The following is a 22,333-nucleotide window of genomic DNA, read 5'->3' as shown; positions in this document are numbered from 1 at the left end:
TTAAAAAAACAAAAAACAACCCCCCCCCAAAAAAACCCTTATATTTAGTATTAACTGTATTGCTGTAAAATTAAATGTAATATTTCATTTTTTAAAAATCCTTATATTTAGTATTAACTGTGCTGGCTGCTACTCAATCTTGACATACTACTTAATGGGGATGGCTCTAAGAATGCAGTAAGTAAACTGTCAGGTGATAAAGGATCCACATCTGCAATTCACAAGTTTATCAGTTGACAGTTCTAAGGAGAGAGATAACATGAAACATGTGCATGACAGAAATGAACACTATTTTACTCATAGCAAGCAGCATGAGCTTCCTGTACCACCAGCTCAGGTGGGTTCTGAACTCAGGATGGTCTTGTATAACAAACTATAAGCATAAGGAGCCAGTCTTTGTTGTTTTTAATTATGTGTATGTATGTATTGTATGTGTATGCAACCTTTGTGTTGGTGTCAAAGAGACCAGAAGAGGTCTCAGATCCCTTGGAGTTAGAAGTTGTGAGACATTGGGTGCTGAGAATTGAACTGGGTCCTGTTGGAAGAAAGGCAAATGTGGTCTCAACCAATGAATCATCTCTTCAGGAATGGAATCTAAATTTTTTAATAAGCTCAAGCAAACTGCCTGACTTTAACCATATAAAGACACACTGGTAGTAAAGGGACCTCTGAAGGGAAACATTATATTTTCTAAGGCTATGGGTGGTTGTTTGTATGGTATTTGTGATAGTCCAAACATAAATTATCACAGCCTCTGCTCACAAGATGTACAGAACTGCAATAGGTCCATGGGGAATTGTTTTCCAACAAACATAGGACATCTTTTTACTTGAACAATAGCAACTCTTGTTTTAGAGCCCAAGCCAAGTTTTATCTTTAAAAAATAATTTTAATCTATTCAAAAAATTTAGCAAACATTTGTTTACAATTACTGAATAATTTTTAGTATGCTATCTATTCATTCCAGCCATGAGAAAATACCATAGTAGTCAATATTAAAAGTATCTATCCATAAATTATTTTATTTCTCATTAAATGAGCACAGAGTCATTAGCATATTAATAACAGATATGTTTATTACTACATATCCATCAGTGCGGCTTTCAATACCACTTGAGACATGCATATCACCCTAGAGAAGATCGGTTTTCCAGTGCTTATTTGATACACATTACTGCAAAGCCATTATAAATTACTGAGGAGGTATTTGGTTAAAAACAAAACAAAACAAAACAAAAAAATAAATCACACTGCCCATACACATCAACTCTTGTTACCAGAGGAGAGTTGAACAGTATTTATATGGTAATTCCTATGTCATTCCTATGAAAAACATTATGGATATATTTCATTATTCTTTACTATTGGTGCAACTGTATGTTTTTGCAGATAGTTTCATTATTGTAGCAGGTAATTTGGTACGAAGGTTGTACTCAATTTATAAAAGCTCAAAAAACCTCTATATTTTAAATTAAACCAATTACCAATGGGAAAAAAACACATAATTTTTTGTAAAATGTTTTCTGAAAAGTCTGTACTCATGGCAGTAAAAAAAATTCTCTCAAATTAAGGCACTAATAGGGTAATGCAGCTCCCACTGAAAGTGTTCTAAGAATAATTTACATTTCAAACAGTGCATACATTTTTATATGTTTGTTAACTTAATGTCTTTTCACTTAAAACCACAAAGAAATACATTATATAATTACAGAAATGATGTACCCCACAAAATGCTTTTAAACTTGGTTCTCTTGTATAGTTAGTCATGTCTCTAGTAGTAAAATAACTCCATATGGCTTGGCAAAAATGCATAGATTAAATGTAATTCTTTCATCTTTTCCCAGTCCCCAATCTACAAACTTGCTGAAACATATACAATATTTTGTAAAGCATAATGTAAGATATTTAATTTCTCCATAGAGCCCACTGTGGGCAATCGACAGTAAGGCTTTTAATTCTACAGTAAGGACACTGAGCTTCAAGTGACATCACTGTGTTCTTAAAATAGTTCTGAATAGTCTTGCAAGAGCACAAAAAACTTACTTATTAAAAAACAAAACAGAAAAACTTGTCTCATTTTGAGATATTTTCTTTACTCCTTCCACGATCTGATCTTGATAGTGATGGCCATTCCACTGAAAGTGAAAGTTCCTTCCTCTTGTTCATTCGAGGAAAACTGTTCTATCACGAGTGACAGGCATTTTCTTATAAATTCAAAAAGGCAGCACCTTAAAAAAAAAAAATCTAGCAAAGCTTTCCCCAATTGTACTTGCATTACATAGTAATAATTAATCTAATCTACCTGTAGGCAAACCCGCAAGAAAACAAAAACAAAAACAATCCTCAGTGTGCTTTTTGTGGCAAAACAAGGACAGAATAACAGCAATTTTAACCCTGAAAAGCCTGTGGTACTTGTGTCAAAACAAAGCCTGTCTGCTCCACATGGTTAAACAGCCTGGTTCATCAGGTAGCATCCCACATGATTCCAACACAGCAGTAGGTCACATGGTTAACTGTTGAAGGAAAAAAAAAATCTTGTAATTTAAGAAAGATGCTTGGTTTAAAAATATAAGATACAACAATAGCTGGAAGGAGGGCTGAGAGTATGGCTCAGTGGTAGACGATTTGGCTGGCATGCACTGAGGCCCTGGGTTCAAACACCATCAGCGCCTCCCCCACTACTCCTAAAAACTTAGGGAAAAGGTAAATATGTACACTCACACAAAAGAGAAAGAAAAGACATAAAACTTTAGAGAAAGCATAGGAAAGGAAAAAGCACTATAATATGATTTCCTTTCGTATTTCTTTTTTTTTTTTTTTTTTTTTTTTGGTTTTTTCGAGACAGGGTTTCTGTGTATAGCCCTGGCTGTCCTGGAACTCACTCTGTAGACCAGGCTGGCCTCGAACTCAGAAATCTGCCTGCCTCTGCCTCCCAGAGTGCTGGGATTAAAGGCGTGCGCCACCACCGCTCCGCCCTTTTGTATTTCTAAAACAGTTTCTTACTCACTTATTTTAAATTGTTTTAGTCCTAGTTTATACCCTATAGCTAGGTAGCTGAAAAAGCATTCTACAGGGTTCAGGTAAATGCTGTGATATACTGTAATAGTATAAAGGCTTGAAAATACAGAAGAAAGGAGTCTGCATCATTTCATTACAGACAGAAGACAGTGAACAAAGTAACTGAATTAAAGATAGCTTCAAGTCGAGCATGCTGGTTCAGCCTTTCATCCCAGTATTCTGAGGCAGAGGCAGGCGGGTCTACAGAGTGAGTTCCAGAACAGCCAGGGACTACACAGAGAAACCCTCTGTCTCAAAAAGCAAATGAGGTAGGGGCAGTGTTGAATCAGGTTCTGTAATTCATATAAAATATTTCTGAAAAAAAGTCCTATCCACCAAAGACTTAAAAAGAGGGATTTAACTGAGTTTATTTGTAATACACTATTCATCAGTACTAACAAATGATGTTGATTTTCAAAAGAACCTAATCCCAAAACAGTGTAAAAGATGAACATTTTATGACTCATTTGCATTTAAAAATATAATTCTAGTGCGTTAAAATAACAAGGCATAAATTATATGTCACATACACCCTAACCTGTAACAGAAACTGGGTATGCAAGTGTCCTACATAGTAATTCCTAATAGCAATCAATTAAGCTTAGGTATAAAACCCTTCAAGTCAAATATTAAAGACCTATCTATAAATGATGTTTTCTGTGGTGAAAATAGTTGTTTCTGATTTTAGTATGTGTGCTACTGAAGGCTTTTAATTATAGTAATAGTATTTGTTGTTGAGAGTCTCCCTATTTAGCACTGACTTTCCTAGAACTTGCTCTGTAGACCAGGTTGGCGTCAAACTCAAAGACATGCCTGCATCTCATTCTGAGTGCTGAACCTAAATGTGTGGTCATCATGACTGACTAGGTTTCTAATTTTAATAGACAGGTTCCAACAACTTTTATATGACTAAACACTTTATATAAACATATTTTAGTTTTTACCTAGTTTTTCCAGATGTATTTTTGACTACTTTCCGGAAAGACTGATTTGCAGTGGATCGTGTTGACAGCGTTCGAGGAGAGGCACGGACAAAACCAGATGGTGGGTTCTTAGGAATCTTCTTTACTAGATGAGTTACCCACTTTTTTTGTTCATCCTGAGAACATGCTAACAGCAGCATATCTCTTGCTGATGTTACATCATAACTCACTACATTAAAAAACAAACAAGAAAAACCCATAAAACTTTTACAATTACAACCATAATACGATATTAAAAAAGAATTACATTAATGATTTTTAAGTTGTTTTTTTTTTTAATTGACTTTTCCAAGACAGGGTTTCTCTGTGTAGTCCTGGCTGTCCTGGAATTGTTCTGTAGACCAGGTTAGCCTCAAAACTCACAGAGATCTGCCTGACTCTGCCTTCCAAGTGCTGGGATCAAAGGCATGTGCAGTGAACACCTAGAAAGTTAATTTTAAAGATACTATACTTAACTATACTTGGAAAGTATCTATATCAATTTGACTAAGACTGATTTTTTTTTTCTAAAAACCAAAAGTCATAAACACAGGAAAAACAGTATAAAATTAGAAATACAAACAGTAAAATAAATGCCATGTTAAAATGGCAGTAAAACATAATACAACAGTAAAACAAATGTATCTATAGAACCTATGTCTGTCTGTCTGTCTGTCTTTCACTTTCAATTTAAAGCAGTTTATTGTGCAACTAAAGCTAACTGAAGCTCTAGTTTTGTGGCCTGAAACAAACTGCTTAATGTCACTGAATCTTAATTTTTTCCAGAGTCCCTTCCTGTTGTGTCATCATGGGGACTAGAAGACAACCCTAGTGCAGATTGTGGAGTCTCCAGACTGCAGACTTTGTTTTCTGTCATACATTATGCATGGAGGTATTTCCTATCTACTTAACTCTTTACAGAGAAAAATTTGTTAGTAGAAAAAAAGTGATTCTTTAAAGCCATATTCAGTGCCTTGAATGTTTATAGTGCCCACAGTGAGCCTCAAAATGCAAGTCCATAATCAGATGCCCAGATGCATTAACACTGCCAAGTTAAGAAGCCATTGGATGGTGCAGGTTCTGTCTTCCTACCTTGACATCCTCATTAGTGTGTATCATTATACAAAAGACCAGGTTTGAAATCCAAAACATATGTCTCTTACTTAAAGCAGACAGTATATGTCTATTTCCTCTTGCTTACTGTCTGTGAGGGGCACACTGGTGAGGTACATGGGAAATACAGACTGTGAAAACTCAAAGGGGAGCAATAGCAATCACCCCAAGTTCTCTCAAATGACAAAGTTTTCAGCGGCCTGCCTTTTAAAAAGGGGATGATTTGCTTTCACAACAAAAGCTGAATCACTAGCTCTGAGAAAAGACCACTGCATGGTCCCTAAGGAATACATTAAAACCCACCTGCAGAAACCATACCACTCAATTGTCTCACACCCTGAACCTTACCTTTGCATGGGGAAATCAAGTCCTCCTTCTTGTCTAGATGGTCCCTGTGGCACTTAACATGGCATCTTCGACACTCTAGGGCAGGTGGTGGCTTAAAGACATGCCACAAAGGTTTGGCACAGGCCTCACAGTTGGCAGGAAAGTGGTAGAGGGTAGGAATGAATTCATGGCCTTTGTGATTCTGGAAATTAGTTTTTTCACCTTGTTGAACTGGTTCCACTTCTATATCTTTTCTACATTCACCTTCATTTGCATATAGTATCTAAATTCAGGAGTGGTAAAGATTGAAAAAAAACTTAATCTGTAAATAAAAATTCTACATGCATGAAAACATTGATACCTATTTCACAAAACACGTATTGCTTAGGTAAAAGAGCTTTTGGAATTATAAATATAACGTTTGTACCTGGAATATTTTAGGAATTTCTTCAGTTTCAGCTCTGTACACATCTCCTTGGGTTACAGGTCGGACATGAAACAATTTACTAAGATAGAAATAAATGATATAAATCCATTATAAGAATCTCATTGGTAATCCCAGCACTTGGGAGGCAGAGGCGGGTGGATTTCTGAGTTCGAGGTCAGCCTGGTCTACAAAGTGAGTTCCAGGACAGCCAGAGCAACACAGAGAAACCCTGTCTTGAAAAAACCAAAAGAATCTCATTGGTAACAAAAGGCATACATTTCATTGAAGAGAATATATAAGTGGTAAAGAAACAAATAAAGATGTTCAGCAGCAATAATTGTGTGTGTGTGTGTGTGTATGTGTGTGTGTATGTATATTACCATGTTATGGTATACCTTTTAGAATTTTAAGAAAAACAAGCTGGAGTAATGGCTCAGTGGTTAAGAATGTATACTGCTCTTTCAGAGGACCAGTTTGGTTGTCAGCATCCACATCTGGTGGCTCACAGTTGCTACTAACTTCAACTCAAGAAGCTTGCTAGGTCACTACATTCATACCCTTCACATACACATATAATTAAAAATAATAGTAAAACTCTTCATGTTGAAAAAAATGTATAGAAGCTAGATCACTTACATATTGCTGACAGAAATGCAAGATTGCAAATCCACTTGAAAAACAACTTGGCTACTTGTTTTATAAAACAAGACTCACTCTGATTTTTCCTATTCCATTCAAGCTTATCATTCATAACTAATACTTAAAGCAGTATGAAATATCATCTGAGCTTGTTCAAGCAATCTTGCCCAATAAGCCATCTTGATGGCTCTTTATTAAACTTTATATAACTCTTGAATAGCACTTACCAAACCTCATTTTGAATATATTATACACTTAAAAATTTTTAATTAGTTGTCTCTAAGGTTCTTAAATATAGAACCTAGTTTCTTTACATTTACTATATACCACCTCTATGATAATATAGAAAAATGGAATGCGAATGAACACATAGAAAAACCCACTATATATTATTAAAACTGAACAGCTGGGAGGGAAGTGGGCTTATGTGACTTTTGGGGAATTGGGGGGGGCAGAAAAGGGGAAATCATTTTGAAATGTAAATAAAAAATATATCGAATAAAAAAAATTTTAATTAAAAAAAAACTGAACAGCTATTTGTTTACATTAATTAACATAAACCACTGATGGTGTCAGTATCATGTATTGATGTTACACTCAAAAAAAAAAAAAATGGGGGCTGGAGTGATGGCTCAGCAGTTAAGAGGAGGACTGGCTGCTCTTCTAGAAGACCTGGGCTCAATTCTCAAGACAGGGTTTCTCTGTGTAGCCCTGGCTGTCCTGGAACTCACTCTGTAGACCAGGCTGGCCTCGAACTCAGAAATCCGCCTGCCTCTGCCTCCCAGAGTGCTGAGATTACAGGCGTGCGCCACCACAGCCCAGCCTGGGTTTAATCCTCAGCACCCACATGGCAGCTCACACCTGTGCCTGTACCTCCAGTTCCAGGGAATCCAACACCCTCCCTCACATAGACATATATGCAGGCAAAACAACAGTCAATATAAAGTTAAAATAGAAAAGGATTTCCTGTGATAAGTGTTTCGCTTGCATTTAAGTGTGTGTGTGTGTGTGTGTGTGTGTGAGAGAGAGAGAGAGAGAGAGAGAGAGAGAGAGAGAGAGAACCATGTGTGTGAAGAGAGAGAGAGAGAGAGAGAGAAAACCATGTGTGTGCCTGGTATTTATGGAGGCCAGGAAAGGCTGTTCAAGCCCCTAGAACTGCAGCTATGTTTGTAGGCTGCCATATGGATGCTGAGAAAGAAACCTGGGCTCTCTGCAAGAGCATCAAGTACTCTTAACCTCTGAGACATCTCTATAGCCCCCCAATTTTACTTTCTGAGATGCTCAGGAAACTCAAAACAATAGAAATTTGCTTTTTTTTTTGGATTTGGTTTTTTTGAGACAGGGTTTCTCTGTGTAGCCCTGGCTGTCCTGGAGCTCACTCTGTAGACCAGACTGGCCTTGAACTCAGAAATCCGCCTTCCTCTGCCTCCCAGAGTGCTGGATTACAGGCGTGCGCCACCACCGCCTGGCTAGAAATTTGCTTTTCAATGTACATAAATCTTATATACATAATTTTCCTTTTCACATTTTGCTAAGGCTAGACTTTATTTAAATTGTACATATGTGCTTATGTGTGTAATGTGGATGCAAACATGCCATGGTATATATATGAAAGTCAGGGGAAAACTTTTGAGTGTTGGTTCTCATTTTTTCACCTTCTTTGAGACAGGGTGTCTTTGTCACTGTGCAAGTCAAGCTAGTTAGCCCTCAAGCTTCTGGAGATTCTCCTATTTTGCCTCCCAACACTTTGTAGTGGTATGTTGAGATTGGATGCTCACCCTCTTACATCGACCTTTTACATGGGTTCTGAGGATCAGAACTCAGGTACTTAGGCTTGTGTAACAAATGTAAATTTTACCCAGTGGGCCATATTGTTTAGAATAGGTAACGTTGTAACGACAAGCAGTTCTGAAAGTAACTCATAAGTAAAAAGTCAATGAAAAAAATTGAATCAAAGGTAACTTACTCTATGTCCAACACCATAGATGGACTGGATTGTTCCTTATCTTGTTCATCATTATAGAATAATATTTTTTTGCTGCTTACCACAACATACTGAAATGATAGAGAAGAATAAAAAGAGTAACATTAACTTGATTTAAACTGACTAGCATATTTTCCATTTGTTTCCATTATACTGTATTAATTTAAAGTCAATTTTAGTAATAGAACAGTTAAGATTTACACTTCATAGTAAAACATGTAACAAAATTATCAATGAGAAAAAATTAGATATATGATACCTGTTTCTTCCATCCATATCTTTTGATATTTCCTCTATTTGGTACAGAAAGCCAACCTTCAATTCTTGACTCTAGGGAAAAAAATTTAGGTACAGTAGTCAATCTTAAATTTTAAAACCAAAGTAAAAACTACAATTGGTCTGACAGCATGCAGCAACAAGCAACAGAAAACAGATAAACAAATAAATGCTGTAATTTGCTCTTTCATGCTTCAATCACACATATTAGCTTTAATGACCAAATAAAGATTGCAGAAAAAGATCCAAAGCCACTTTCCCCATAAAATTAACATTTAGTACTCAATTGAAAACATATGAAATAATAATGTCTTTAAGAGCCAGGCAAGACTGGAATGAATGACAGCTTAAATGGCATATGATATATAATAATTTAAATATTATATGACATATAAAAATACTCAGAAAAAAAAGAGGAAAGAAAAAAATGCAGCATGTTGAACAATTCAGAGCCATGATTTATTTACATAAGAGCAGGCAAAAGTACTGAGGTGTCCTATTACTCACAGAAGAATAGAAGATAAATAAATAAGGAATGCAGGCAGAATCAACTAGATATAAAGAATAAGAGACAAGCATTTTATTTGTTTTCTCAGTAAAATATCCTAATAAATAATTGAGTAAAACACGCAACAACTTCAGTAAAATTGTTCAAATTTGGTTGGGAGGTACTTAATTCTACATATAAGTTTAATTCCAAACTTTCTCAAACTAATGAAGAATGGTATCTTTTATGCTTATTTAACTCAATAAACAGAAAAAAAAAAAAAAAACCAAACCCAGAAATAAGTAGGTTAACTGCTAATATTTATACCACAAGTTGCTATTTATAATTAAAGCTTTTTTATAGCAACTATTGCTACTATTACATAATGTTTATTCCTTTTGTGGAGTTATGCATTAAACTCAGGGCACTGGGTATGCTCGGCCAATGCTCTACTAGACTTATATCACCAGCTTCTAACTTCTTGAGACAGCCTCACTATGTGGCTCACTTAAATGTACTATGTAGCCCAAGCTAGCCTAGGTGTTGAGATAACAGGTGTATAAGACCAAATCTGGTTAAATATATCTAAAGTTTATTAAGAGGTGTCTGAGAAATAAAGACGCTTCTTTTAGATGGTTATATCAGGTTGAAGGTAAAAACAACTCAGGCTCTTTCTATATTAATCTTGGCTGGGCAGTGGTGGTGCATGCTTTTAATCCTAGTACTTGGGAGGCAGAGGCAGGAGGATTTCTGAGTTCAAGGCCAGCCTGGTCTACAGAGTGAGTTCCAGGACAGCCAGGGCTACACAGAGAAACCCTGTCTCGAAAAAACAAAAACCAAACCAAACCAAACCAAACAAACAAGAACCCCCCCCCCCCCCAAAAAAAAAACCAAATCCAAAAAACCAAAGCTCTTTCTATATTAATCTTATATTTAATACATTTAAAAAAACAGAAAGGTAGGGCTGGAGGGATGGCTCAGCAGTTAGGAGCACTGACTGCTCTTCCAGAGGTCCTGAATTCAATTCCTAGCAACCATATGGTGGCTCATAACCATATGTAATGGGATCCAATGCCCTCTTCTGGTGTGTCTAAAGAGAGTGACAATGTACTTACAAACATAAAAAAAAAAATTCCCTCCCTCTTCACATCAAGCTGAAAGCCCAGGAATAACAAGAGGTGCCATTACTAATTTTGATTGTCAAAATGCTTTGCAAGTGATATATCATAATTCAAATTTGTATAGTCTTGGATTATAAGATTTATTCTTCTTGTATGTGCATCAGTGTTTTGCCTTCACAGGTCTGTATGAGTGTTGGATTTCCTGGAATTGGAGAAACAGGTGAGCTGCCATTTGTTGAGAACTGAACCCATGCTCTTTGGAAGAGCAACCAGTGCTCTTAACCACTGAGCCTTCAACCTGCAAAGAGGCCATTATTACACAGAAGTTATTTTGTCATTTGGCATAAGACAAACAGTAACTCTGGTAATCTCCATATTCACAGTCTTCCAAATGACAAACTGGCAGAACTAGGGAGAGAACAAAACCATAATAGAACAAGTATAGAAAGATTTTCTTTTAGAACTTCAGTGATGAGAGAAGTAACATGCTTTTCTAAGATTTTTGGGATATTTAGGAGAAACTTGATTTAACTTGAAAAGCATTATAAAGGCTGAAAACTAGACATGTTAGAATTTCTGTATTAAATGATATTTCAGAGAAATAATGTCACATCTTTTATATAACCACTTAGAATGCCAATCATTCAACGCAAAAGCCTGTACTTAAAAAACTGTCATTATTTTAACTTTTGACTCACTCTCATTTCAAAGTTTTCCTTTTGTAATATGCAAATTCATTTACTGATCTTTTAAAAAATGTATGTATGTATATATGTATGTATGTATGTGTGCTTATCTGTATGTATATCCACACACCAAAAGAAGTCATCTGATTCTATAAGATTCAGTTATAGACAATTGTGAACCACCATGTGGTTGCTGGGAAACAGTCCTCTGCACAAGCAGCAAGTGCTCTTATTTACTGAGCTAGGAAGGAAAAGTGATTTTGCTAAAGATTACCCTTTAATTTCTACATCCAATAGAAAGTCAGGATTTAGCTTGTTTTATTTTTTTCTGAAGTTCCAATAATGACATGACAGTGATGATGAATAATACCCAAAAGTACTTTGACATTTGATACTCAGAAACAAAATCTTCAAAAACAAAACAAACAAAAAAATGTAAAACAGGGCCAGTAAAATCATTTAAATTCTTTTGTCAAATAACTCCCACATTTATCTACTATATCAGGCTTCTGAAATTAAAGTGGATTTCTAACCTGAAGCCTGCCAATCACACCACCTCATATGTTTGGTCAGTCTGGATCTCACCAATTTATCTTTTGATTCAAGTCTTCTAATTATAGTTACTAATAATGTATAAGTCTCTGAAAATTTAGACAAAACCAGTAAGATATTCTAAAGCTTAAAGAAATGCATAGGATAAAGAAAAGGCCCTACTCAAAATTTTCGATTGACATTATAGACCCATTTACTCCATAAATATCCTGTGGTTAATAAAAAATGAGTTTATAATTTCATTTCAAAAACTAAATCATTGTCCTGGCTGTCCTCCACCCTGTTAGCTGAATATAAGCTAGAGTTATCTGTAGCCTACCCCAGATGAACCCCAGATGAAAAAAATGCTTTGATTAGATTGCCTATAGTCAAGTCTGAAATGCAGTTTTCTTAATTAATAACTTATGGGCCTAGCTCACTGGGGATGACACCACCTCTGGGCAGGCAGTCCTACATTGTGTAAGAAAGCATGCTGAGCAAGCCATGGGAAGCTAACCAGTAAACAGTGTTCCTCCATGGCTTCTGCTTTAGTTCCTGCTTTCAGGTTCCTGCTTGAGGTCCTTCCCTGACTTCTCTCAGAGATAAGTGTGACCTGAGAACTAGCAAAAATATTTTATTTATTTATGTAAGGTCTATGAATGCTTTGCCTGCATGTTATCTGTGCACATGGAAAGTGCCTAGTGCCCATGGAATCTAGAAGACAGTGGGCCCATGGAAGTGGTGTTACAATGCTTGTGCAGCACCATGTACATGCTGGTCCTCTAGATGTGCCGGCCGCTAGTGCTCTAATCTCTGACACCTCTCTAGCACCAAGTTGCTTTTGGTCATGATTTTTTTTTAAATCATAGCAATAAAATTTATTTATTTATGAAAATATTTATTATCCTGGTAAAATGTATTACTTGTCTAGCTTAATAAAATATCTTTTAATTCATGTATTACTTAGGAAATTTTTCATTACTATGTTTAAAAAATTATAAAACAAAACACTTCAGAAACACCGAACTAGAATGTTGGCATAGCAAATATGATAGTATTTGTAAATGCATGTTTCAATTTTTTCTTTTTTAGAAACATCTTATTTGTGTGTATATGGTGGGTTACTTTTGTTTTTTGTTTGTTTGCCTGAATATATGTTTGTGTGTATCCTGTGCAGAACCAGAGGAGGATGCTGGATTCTTTAGAACTGAAATTACAGATGGTTGTTAACCATCATGTAGGAATGCTCTTAGCCACTGAGCCATCTCTTTAGCTACATATTTCAGTATTTGTATCACTTCATTTGAAGCCAAGAATGTGCATTTATTCACTTATTATTTTTTATTTACCTCAATTAGGGAAAGATGAAAAAATGAAATATAAGGCATTTATTTCTACTCAATTTTTAATGTTCCCTTGACAAAGACTACAGAAAGGTTCTCACTAATATATTGGATAGGCTTCTACTTATAGCTGCTATAGTTTTGTGCCCCCCCCCCCCAACCCCTGTCTGCTGTCTGTCTGTGTCTCTCTCGCTTCCAAAATACGTAAGCATTAAGGACTGAGTACTCATAAAAACACATTAAAGCAGGCAAAGTAGTGTACATCTTTAAGCTCAGAATGGGGGCAGAAGCAGAGGCTGAATTCCAGGACAGCCAGAGCTACAAAGAGAAATCTCATGTTGACAAAACAACATATTTTCTTTAGACATTTTCAGGGGTTTCCTCAGGCACGGCCTCTTAATATATTTGAATACCCTGTTTGTTTAAGCAAACCTGAGTGACAGAACATGATTCTTACCTGGAAGGTTTCCATCAGTCTCATCGGCACTAGGAAAACTAGCAACACTAGTTGAATCCGAAAGGTCCAAAAGTTTTGCACGCAACTGCTCAATATCACTCTCTTTGCTAGCCAACTGCATTTGAAGTTCATTTCTATGTGTACATTCTTCTACTAGTTGCTATTTTTGAAAAATAAAAAAGATAATAAAAACAACCAGACTCAAATAATTTCAACAATAATAATCAAAATGTAAATGAGTAATTAAAAAGTGTAAGTGTGAAACAACGTTGTGCACTATGGATGTTTATTACTATGGCTGGGTTTTTGTTTGGAAATGTGGTTGCTGAGCTAGTCCAGAACTTCTTAGCTCAAGCAGTCTTTCTGCCTGTTCCAAGAGATGATGATGTTCTGTAGAAACTAGATTCTTTCTAAGTTCAGTGCAAAAGGTAAATATACTCCTTCCCCCCCTTTTTAAAAGATTTTTTTTTTAAAAAAAAATTTATTTATTATATATGTAAGTACACTATAGCTGTCCTCAGACACTCCAGAAGAGGGCATCAGATCTCATTACAGATGGTTGTGAGCCACCATGTGGTTGCTGGGATTTGAACTCAGGACCTTCTGAAGAGCAGTCAGTGCTCTTAACCTCTGAGCCATCTCTCCAGCCCCCAAAAGATTTATTTTATTTTATGTGTATGAATGTTTTGTCTGCATGCATGTATGTGTACCACGTGTGTGCCTGTTGGATCCCCTGGAACTGGGGTTACAGATGATTATGAGCCACCATACGGGTGCTAGGAATCAAACCGAGGTCTTCTGCAAAAGCAACAAATACTCCAGTACCTTATTTTGTTACTTTTTCTTTTTAAATTATGAGGTATGAAAAAGTACTTAAAATAACAGTAAACTATTTTCTGACTCCAAATGAATTAATTCTAAAAGCACAGAAAACTGAGGATAAAAGCTTGGATGTAAATGAATCAAGACAATTTTATGTTATTGTCATATGTTATATTAAATGCCAAGTATAACTTATTGGTATTTTGACTTTAGAAAAGTAGATATTGAATACTTGTATCAAAACCTCTAAACTAGTAGCCAGGCGGTGGTGGCGCACGCCTGTAATCCCAGCACTCTGGGAGGTAGAGGCAGGCGGATTTCTGAGTTCTAGGCCAGCCTGGTCTACAGAGCAAGTTCCAGGACAGCCAGGGCTCTACAGAGAAACCCTGTCTCAAAAAAACCAAAAATCAAAAAAAAACAAAAACAAAAACAAAACAAAAACAAAAACAAAAAAACCCCTCTAAACTAAGCATAATCAATATAACAACCACATTCCAAATTCACTTGCAACTGAAAAACAAAAATTCTTGAATAGCTCTTGCAAACTAGGGCCTCTAATGAAACTAGTAAAAATAATTCAAGTCATGACAACTGAGAGGAAAAAGAGCATCTTTAAATTCTTTAAAGAGAAATTATTAGTATTAGAACATATGATTAGAATGTGAATACTAATGATGACAATATATCCTTTAACACAAGCAAGTCTACTTTAAGCATGACAGGTGCCTAGCAGAGACTTGGGTGGTTTCCCCATTCGGTGCATATGCACAGTCCTTACCGCCTGCATGTCGTTCAGCTCCTTCTGGTGTTTCACCACCATTTGGTTAAATTTTTCTCTTTCTTGGTTAAGTTCCAGTTGTAGCTTTCTATTTTCCTTTTCTTTTTTTCTCAAATCTTGAGTATTAGCTTTCTTCCTATCAATTTTAAAATCTTTGCGATTCATTATTTCTGCCAACTTGTTAACAGCCTGTTCAAACATTAAAATAGTGTTTGTAAGAATCAATATACTGTAGTTATTCAATTTTAATGTCTATCAGAATGTATTGGTTTTCAAAGTTATGTAGGATTTTTTCCCCTTCATCTCTGTGTGTTAACTTATGTTTCTACAAAACAAACTAATCAAGGCTAGGATATGAATAGTGGATCAGATAACTAAACCTGATGTCTTATTTAGTACAATGTAAAAATCAGGCTTGTAAAAAAAGTCCATTGTTCAATAATACTGCAGTATATTACTGCACACAAGATATAAAGAAATATAACTGTGTTCTGAATACTCTAGTTAGTAAAGGAGGCAGACACATAAGCTATACAGAACATGAGATACATGCAATGGCGCTATGGAGACAGTCCCCTATGAAGACCCCTAGAGAAGTTTAAGAAAAGCCATAGGTTTCCTTTCTTTTCTCTCTCCTTCCCCCACCCTACCCCTATCACTTGAGTATGTAAGTAGTTGGCATGGAACTTATTACACAGATCATACTGGTCTCAAACTCAGAGATCCATTTTCCTCTGTCTCGTGAACACTGTGATTAAAGGAATATGCCACTACACTCAGTTCCACATGTTTCTTAAGAGGATTAGAAGATGGATAACCAAGAAAAGCATATGAAAGCAGTGATAGCATTGTAAGAACAGGTTTAAAAAGGCCAAAGAGATCACTTTCCTTTGAGCAAGTAGAAAAGCAAGGGGACCAATTATCTGATTAGGTCATATAGATACCCCTTTTCTTTTGTCATGTTTGTGTGTACTTGTATGTTCATGTGTATATAAACATGTACAGAGGCCAAAGGTTGATATTCGGTATCTTCCTCAATCGCTCTCTACATCTACATCATCATCATCATTGACTTATTTTATCATATGTATAAGAGTGTTTACTTGAATGTTATATGTGTCTACCATATACATGCATACTATTCATAGAGGCCAGAATTCATGGATTTTTTTCTATAGGAACATAAAAAATGAAAATGATAGATCCCATACCAGTAAGAGAGGAAAAAGTCCTAATTCAGCCCTCATCTATGTCAATTAGGTTCCCTTTAGGATATTCCTGAATAGGTATCCTTGAATTAGGTATCCCTGAATAATTTTTAATGCCTATTTAGAGTTTGCAATAATAAATCTAACACATACTTTAAAAGTAAATTCAGAAACATTATTATGAAAAATGAAAAAGTTAGTGTAGCACCACATTCCTCAAGGACAAGCTCTAGTAAAGCCTTTTGCATTTTTTTCAATTTTCTGGCTGCATACCTAAGCTTCACAGGTTTACCACGTAGAAAAATAGAATTGACAAACCTAAAAATTATGTTTAATTTAAATCTCTGAATATAAAGGCCATTAAAAAGATACCTCATTATTGTTTTGATTAGAAAAGCAGTTTTAAGCCAGGTGGTGGTCGTGCATGACTTTAGCCTTTAATGCCAGCACTTGGGAGGCAGAGGCAGGTAGATTTCTGAGTTCGAGGCCAGCCTGGTCTACACAGTGAGTTTCAGGATAGCCAGGGCTACACAGAAAAACCTTGTCTTGAAAAACTGGAAAAAAAGAAAAAAGAAAAGCAGTCTTATTTTGCACATGCATGTTTGACTATGAATGTGGGTGCATGCAGAGACCGCAGGTGTCAGGTCCCCTCAGCTGAAGGTTGTAAGTTGCACAGTGTAAGTGCTGTGAACTGAATCCAGGTCCTCCACAAGAGGACATGCTTTTAAGTGTTAAGCTGTCTCTTTAGGTCTTGTTTAATTTGTTTCCTGGTTTACTATTAAGGTTAAGTATTTTTCAAATGTTTGCTAGACAGTATTTTTCTTATTGTACTGGTGTTTTGATTTATAGATGTTAATGCTGGCAAGTATCCTCTTTGTCTCATTTAAACTTTTGTTGATAGGTCCTCCACAGACACATGAACTTTTATGTAATAAATGCATCTTTTCTTTCATAGTCTGTTTTAAAAAAATTAGTCAAGCACATTTATAAAAGATTGTTTTTCGTTGCAATATAAAGGATCAATAAGAAAGAAAGGTTACTAGTAAAGTTCCCCTGAAGATGAGACACCCACCTCTCAGTAATTTTAATACCTATTTAGATTACTGAATAATAAACCTGATATGTACTTACTTAAAAATAAAATTACTGACTTTCCTCAATTACTTAATTAAATTATATTAAAAGCAGAGAAAAGCAATTACTGTTCAAAAAAACCAAACAACCGAAGCACTCAGTTTCTGACCTACTGGGCAACTTAGTATAACGGTAAGACGCAGTTTTTGACTGCCCCGTCTCCACCTTTTTTTGAGATAGGGTTTCATGTCAAGACATTACGTTTTAATGACAAAATCAAACAAACAAAAACTAAGCTGGATGCATATTCAAATGCAAAACAAAATGGTAAACCACCACCTCACATTTGTTTCTTATTCCCAAACTCTGGCTTTTGATCTAATATATCTTCTCTTCATGTTTCCTACTGTCAACAATAGGTTTTTAATCCACATCATATTCTTTCTTAGAGAGCTGGGGATGGAACTCAGGTCTTCATGCATACTAAGCAAATGCCCTAGTACTGAGCTGTGTCATAATACATTAAACACTTTTCACAGACTCGTGATCATAGTCTGATATATACTGTGATCAATTATACATCTCATGCCAAGTCTTCTATATCTAACAGGGATACACTATATTTGTTCTAATGAAAAGCCAAACCCTATGACTTTCATTTAGTAAAAACATACATAAAGAACAATTATTAGTTTTCTGATTATATGATACTCAAATACAAACCAATGGGAAGGGCTGATGGCACAAGTACCTGTGTTTTAAGGGTCCGCTCAGTACTGATATTCTTTTCAAAGGCAGCCTTAAGATTATTTATCTCTTCCTCCTTCTTCAATTTATATTCTGTAAATAAATTGTATAAAATGTTATTGTGCAGCATTAAATACTTTTATCCTCATTCCAAACTAACAATGTCCTCAATTACTGAAATTACTATACACTACACAGTAGTACATAGTACCTTTCAGTAATTTTGGTAACTGGTTGATTTTTTTTTTCTTTTTAAATATGGGTAACCCAGATTGCCCTTGAACTCCCAATTCTATTGTTTCTACCTCCCAAGGGACTACATGAGTTTACTAATTGTCCAGCTCATTAATACAATCCTTAAGGGTATCTAAGTTAGTCAATATATGAAAACAAGCATTTAAAAGCCCAAAGTAAGGGGCTGGAGAGATGGCTCAGCAGTTAAGAGCACTGATTGCTCTTCCTGAGGTCCTAAGTTCAATTCCCAGCAACCACATGGTGGCTCACAACCATCTGTAATGGAATCTGATGTCCTCTTCAGGTGTGTCTGAAGACAGCAACAGTGGACTCATATACATGAAGTAAATACTTCTTTAAAAACAAAAACAAAGTAAAACATAACTACAGATTAATCTCAGAATTAACTTTACGTTTTCTTTCATTTTTTGGCAGGGTATCAACCAGGCTAACCTGGAACTTTGCATGATCATGAATGGCTACATAGATCATGGGTCAACTCTAGCATGGAGCATTTGGAGACAATCAGAGAGGCCAGAAGAAGGGGCATTGGATTCCTTGGAGGTGGAGTTATAGAGGATTTTAAGCTGTTTGATGTGGGTGCTAGGAACTAAATTTGGGTCTTCTAGAAAAGCAACAAGTTCTATTAATGGATGAGCCCTCATACCATCAATTAAAAAAATTAAAGTTAATTATCATAAACGTCTTTAAAATTATATTTATTTTGTGTATATGAATGTTTTGTCTACAGACATATAACATGCATATGCATGGTTCCTTCAGAAATCATAAGGAAGCTGTTGGATTGGCTCTGAACCTAGAGATGAGATACAATTCACAAAAGGGAGCTACCATATGGGTGCTGGGAACTGAATCTGGGTCTTCTTTAAGAGCAGCGACTGCTCATCATTTCTGAGCTTTCTATCCAGACCCACACTGTCATTTGCTAAGGAAACTATATACCTTCTTCTGCTGTCCTCATTCTTTCATTTAGCTCTTCATTTTCTTTTCTTAGTATTTCAATATCTTTGGTTAGCACATTGTTTGTTTCTTCAAGCTAAATAAAGCACACAAAGGTTATTTCATACAGCCAAACATCTTAAAAATCTTCTGTAACATCTAGAGGTGAAGCAGGTCAAACATTGCTTAAGTATAGAAAATGCCTATTTTCCAGTTTGTTTGTTTGTTTGTTTGTTTATTTATTTATTTATTTATTTGATTTGGTTTTTTCGAGACAGGGTTTCTCTGTGTAGCCCTGGCTGTCCTGGAACTCACTCTGTAGACCAGGCTGGCCTCAAACTCAGAAATCTGCCTGCCTCTGCCTCCCAGAGTGCTGGGATTATAGGTGTGCACCACCACCGCCCGGCTTATTTTCCAGCTTAAAATACATGAACGAATCATCCACCTTTAATTCATAGCATACAGGAGGCAGAGGCTATTGGATTTCTGAGTTTAAGGGCAGCTTGATGTACAGAGTGAATTCCAGAACAGCCAGAGCTATACAGAGAAACCCTGTTATGAAAACAAAAACTAACCCCCCCCAATAAGAAACTGAATATATAATAAAGTTCTAAATGTTTTACAAACAATTACCCTCCAAAAATTGCATGTACACACACACACACACACCCAGAGCAGAACATAAGATATCTTCCTCTATAGCTCCTTAAAGTATAGAGCCCGGGTCTCTTATTGAACAGGAAACTCATTGTCTGGCTCACAAGGAAGCCCTCAGGACCTGCTTGTCTCCATTCCCAATGCTGGGATTATTCATACGGACAGCCATGTCCATATTTTTATATGGGTGTTAAGAGATACAAACTCAGGTCTTTTGTCTCTGAGAAGTTATGTGATCTTGGCAGATTACATTAATCCATGATTTATCAAGATCACCTAACTTCTCAGAGCCAAAGCCAAAATTTAACCCTGGCATACTTACATCAGAGTACTTATTAACTTACAAAGAAAAGCTTCTGTAACCCCATCTATCCCACATTACTATGAATCAAAAGAATAGGTAATTTGGTTTTTTGCACAATGGATCACTTGACTATTAACTATGAGTTTCTTGTTCTGGAGTAGTTTCTCTGAACTTCAAAGAAATCTAGTCCATACCATCACTTTCAACACAATAAGAAAATAAAAAATGAGTTTAAGATAAGTGGGCTGGAGAGACAGCTCGGCAGTTACAAGCACTGACTTCTTTTCCAGAGGTCCTGAGTTCAATTCCCAGCAATCACATGGTGGCTCACAACCATCTACAATAGCATCTGATGTCCTCTTCTGGTGTCTCTGAAGACTGCTACAGTGTACTCATATACATAAAATAAATAAATCTTTTTTTTTGTTTTTTTTTTTTTTGTTTTGTTTTTTTGAGACAGGGTTTCTCTGTGTAGTCCTGGCTGTCCTGGAACTCACTCTGTAGACCAGGCTGGCCTCGAACTCAGAAATCCTCCTGCCTCTGCCTCCCAAGTAGGATTACAGGGGTGGGATTACAGGCGTGCGCCACCACGCCCGGCAAATCTTTTTTTTAAAAAGGCATTTCTTCACATAAAATATAAAATGCATCTACAGTAGGGAAAAATACCCAGTGTATTGAATAAGATTTTCTATCATTACCAACTGTTTAAGATAAAATAAACACAAGTACAGAAAGATCACTCTATGTGTGAGAAGCATAAGTATACATTTGTGTACATACACACACCCTAATACTTTAAATTCTTAAGTACTCTGATTTAAATCAATTTCAGTCAGATTTCACTTATTACTTACCCGACTAACAGTATGATCTTTATCTGTAATCTCTTGTCTATTTCTTGAAGCAGCTTTCTTGCTTTCCTGAGTCAACTCAAAATACTGTTCTTCCAGAATTCCTCGAGCTAACTGCTCAGACTCAGCTTTTGTTTCTGCTAAATCCAACTGAGTAGAAAGAGTTTCTCTGCAACAATTTTAAGTGAAATGAATAAAAACAAATTCAGTTTATTCTTACTTGATCACATAAAGGAAAACAATGACCTTGCTAGACATGGCAGTCTATATCTGTAATTCTGACAACTGCAATCTTAAGGCATAGGGATTGAGAATTTAGAGTCAGCCTGATTACATAGTGAGAATTTCTCTGGAAATAACAAAAAAAAAAAAAAAAAAAAAAAAAAAAAAAAAAAAAAAGTGCCCCTCTCCCTCAAAAAAAAAAAATCCATGCAACAGAACTAAGGATTTTTCTTATTAAAGTAAACTTTAAATCTACAAAGATTTTTATACAGGTAATGACTTGAACTTTTGAAGTCATTTAATTTTAGAAAGAAGACCTGTTGTGGGTTTAGAATATAAGACATCGAGGCAAGATTGAAAAGTCACTGGTAGACAAGGAGGTCATTCAAGACACTTTCAACCCCATTTACACTGGGCAAGTTCCTTATACTTCCTGGAGCTTAATTTGACCAAGTCTGTAAACTAAGAGATTAAGCTAAACTATTTGATATTTGATATTATGAAAACATAGATTCAAACCATTGTAAACGATTTGGAAACTTTATTAGAAAATATACTTTGAAGCATTTCAGAATTGCTGGAATATAGTGGCCTTGTCTAAAATTCTATCTACTTGGGAAATAGAGAGGGCAGGACTGATCAAGGACAGCCTTGGATACAAAAGATTTTGTCTCAAAACACCAACTTTTCAGAATTGGCATTTACACTGAGACTGGATTACTTTCTTTCCTTTTAGTTTTTTTTGTTCAATTTTTTTATTAGATATATTCTTTATTTACATTTCAAATGATTTCCCCTTTCCTGGTACACCCTCCCCGAAAATCCCATAAACCATCTCCCCTCCCCGTTCCCCAATCAACCCTCTTCCGATTCCCTGTCCTGGTATTCCCCTACACTGCAGCATCAAGCCTTTCCAGGAACAAAGGTCTCTCTTCTCACTGATGTTCAACAAGGCCATCCTCTGGACAAGGCCTATGCGACTGGAGCCCTCGGTAACACCATGTGTACTTTTTGGTTTATGGTTTTGTCCCTGGGAGCTCAGGGAGTACTGGGTGGTTCATATCGT

The 22,333-nt window shown here is 36.0% G+C and overlaps 1 protein-coding gene across 2 annotated transcripts in view; it reads right to left on the bottom strand.

The window, feature by feature from the left end:
- Positions 1-1,056: 1,056 nt before the first annotated feature.
- The window catches only part of Rock1 (Rho associated coiled-coil containing protein kinase 1), a 98,829-nt gene continuing 77,552 nt past the window's right edge, over positions 1,057-22,333 (bottom strand). For both annotated transcript variants that reach the window (XM_052201346.1, XM_052201347.1), the window contains exons 23-33: positions 21,049-21,214; positions 19,237-19,330; positions 18,044-18,132; positions 15,011-15,199; positions 13,411-13,570; positions 8,769-8,839; positions 8,492-8,580; positions 5,887-5,965; positions 5,481-5,742; positions 4,002-4,209; positions 1,057-2,513 (exon numbers count right to left, since the gene is read on the bottom strand). In XM_052201346.1, coding sequence (XP_052057306.1) covers positions 2,510-2,513; positions 4,002-4,209; positions 5,481-5,742; positions 5,887-5,965; positions 8,492-8,580; positions 8,769-8,839; positions 13,411-13,570; positions 15,011-15,199; positions 18,044-18,132; positions 19,237-19,330; positions 21,049-21,214 — 1,411 coding nt within the window. In that variant the 3' untranslated portion in view covers positions 1,057-2,509. The remainder of the gene's footprint in view (positions 2,514-4,001; positions 4,210-5,480; positions 5,743-5,886; positions 5,966-8,491; positions 8,581-8,768; positions 8,840-13,410; positions 13,571-15,010; positions 15,200-18,043; positions 18,133-19,236; positions 19,331-21,048; positions 21,215-22,333) is intronic.

This window comes from Apodemus sylvaticus, chromosome 13 (genome assembly GCF_947179515.1).
Source record: "Apodemus sylvaticus chromosome 13, mApoSyl1.1, whole genome shotgun sequence".
NCBI lineage: Eukaryota > Metazoa > Chordata > Mammalia > Rodentia > Muridae > Apodemus > Apodemus sylvaticus.
This window is presented reverse-complemented; position numbering and strand designations above follow the sequence as displayed.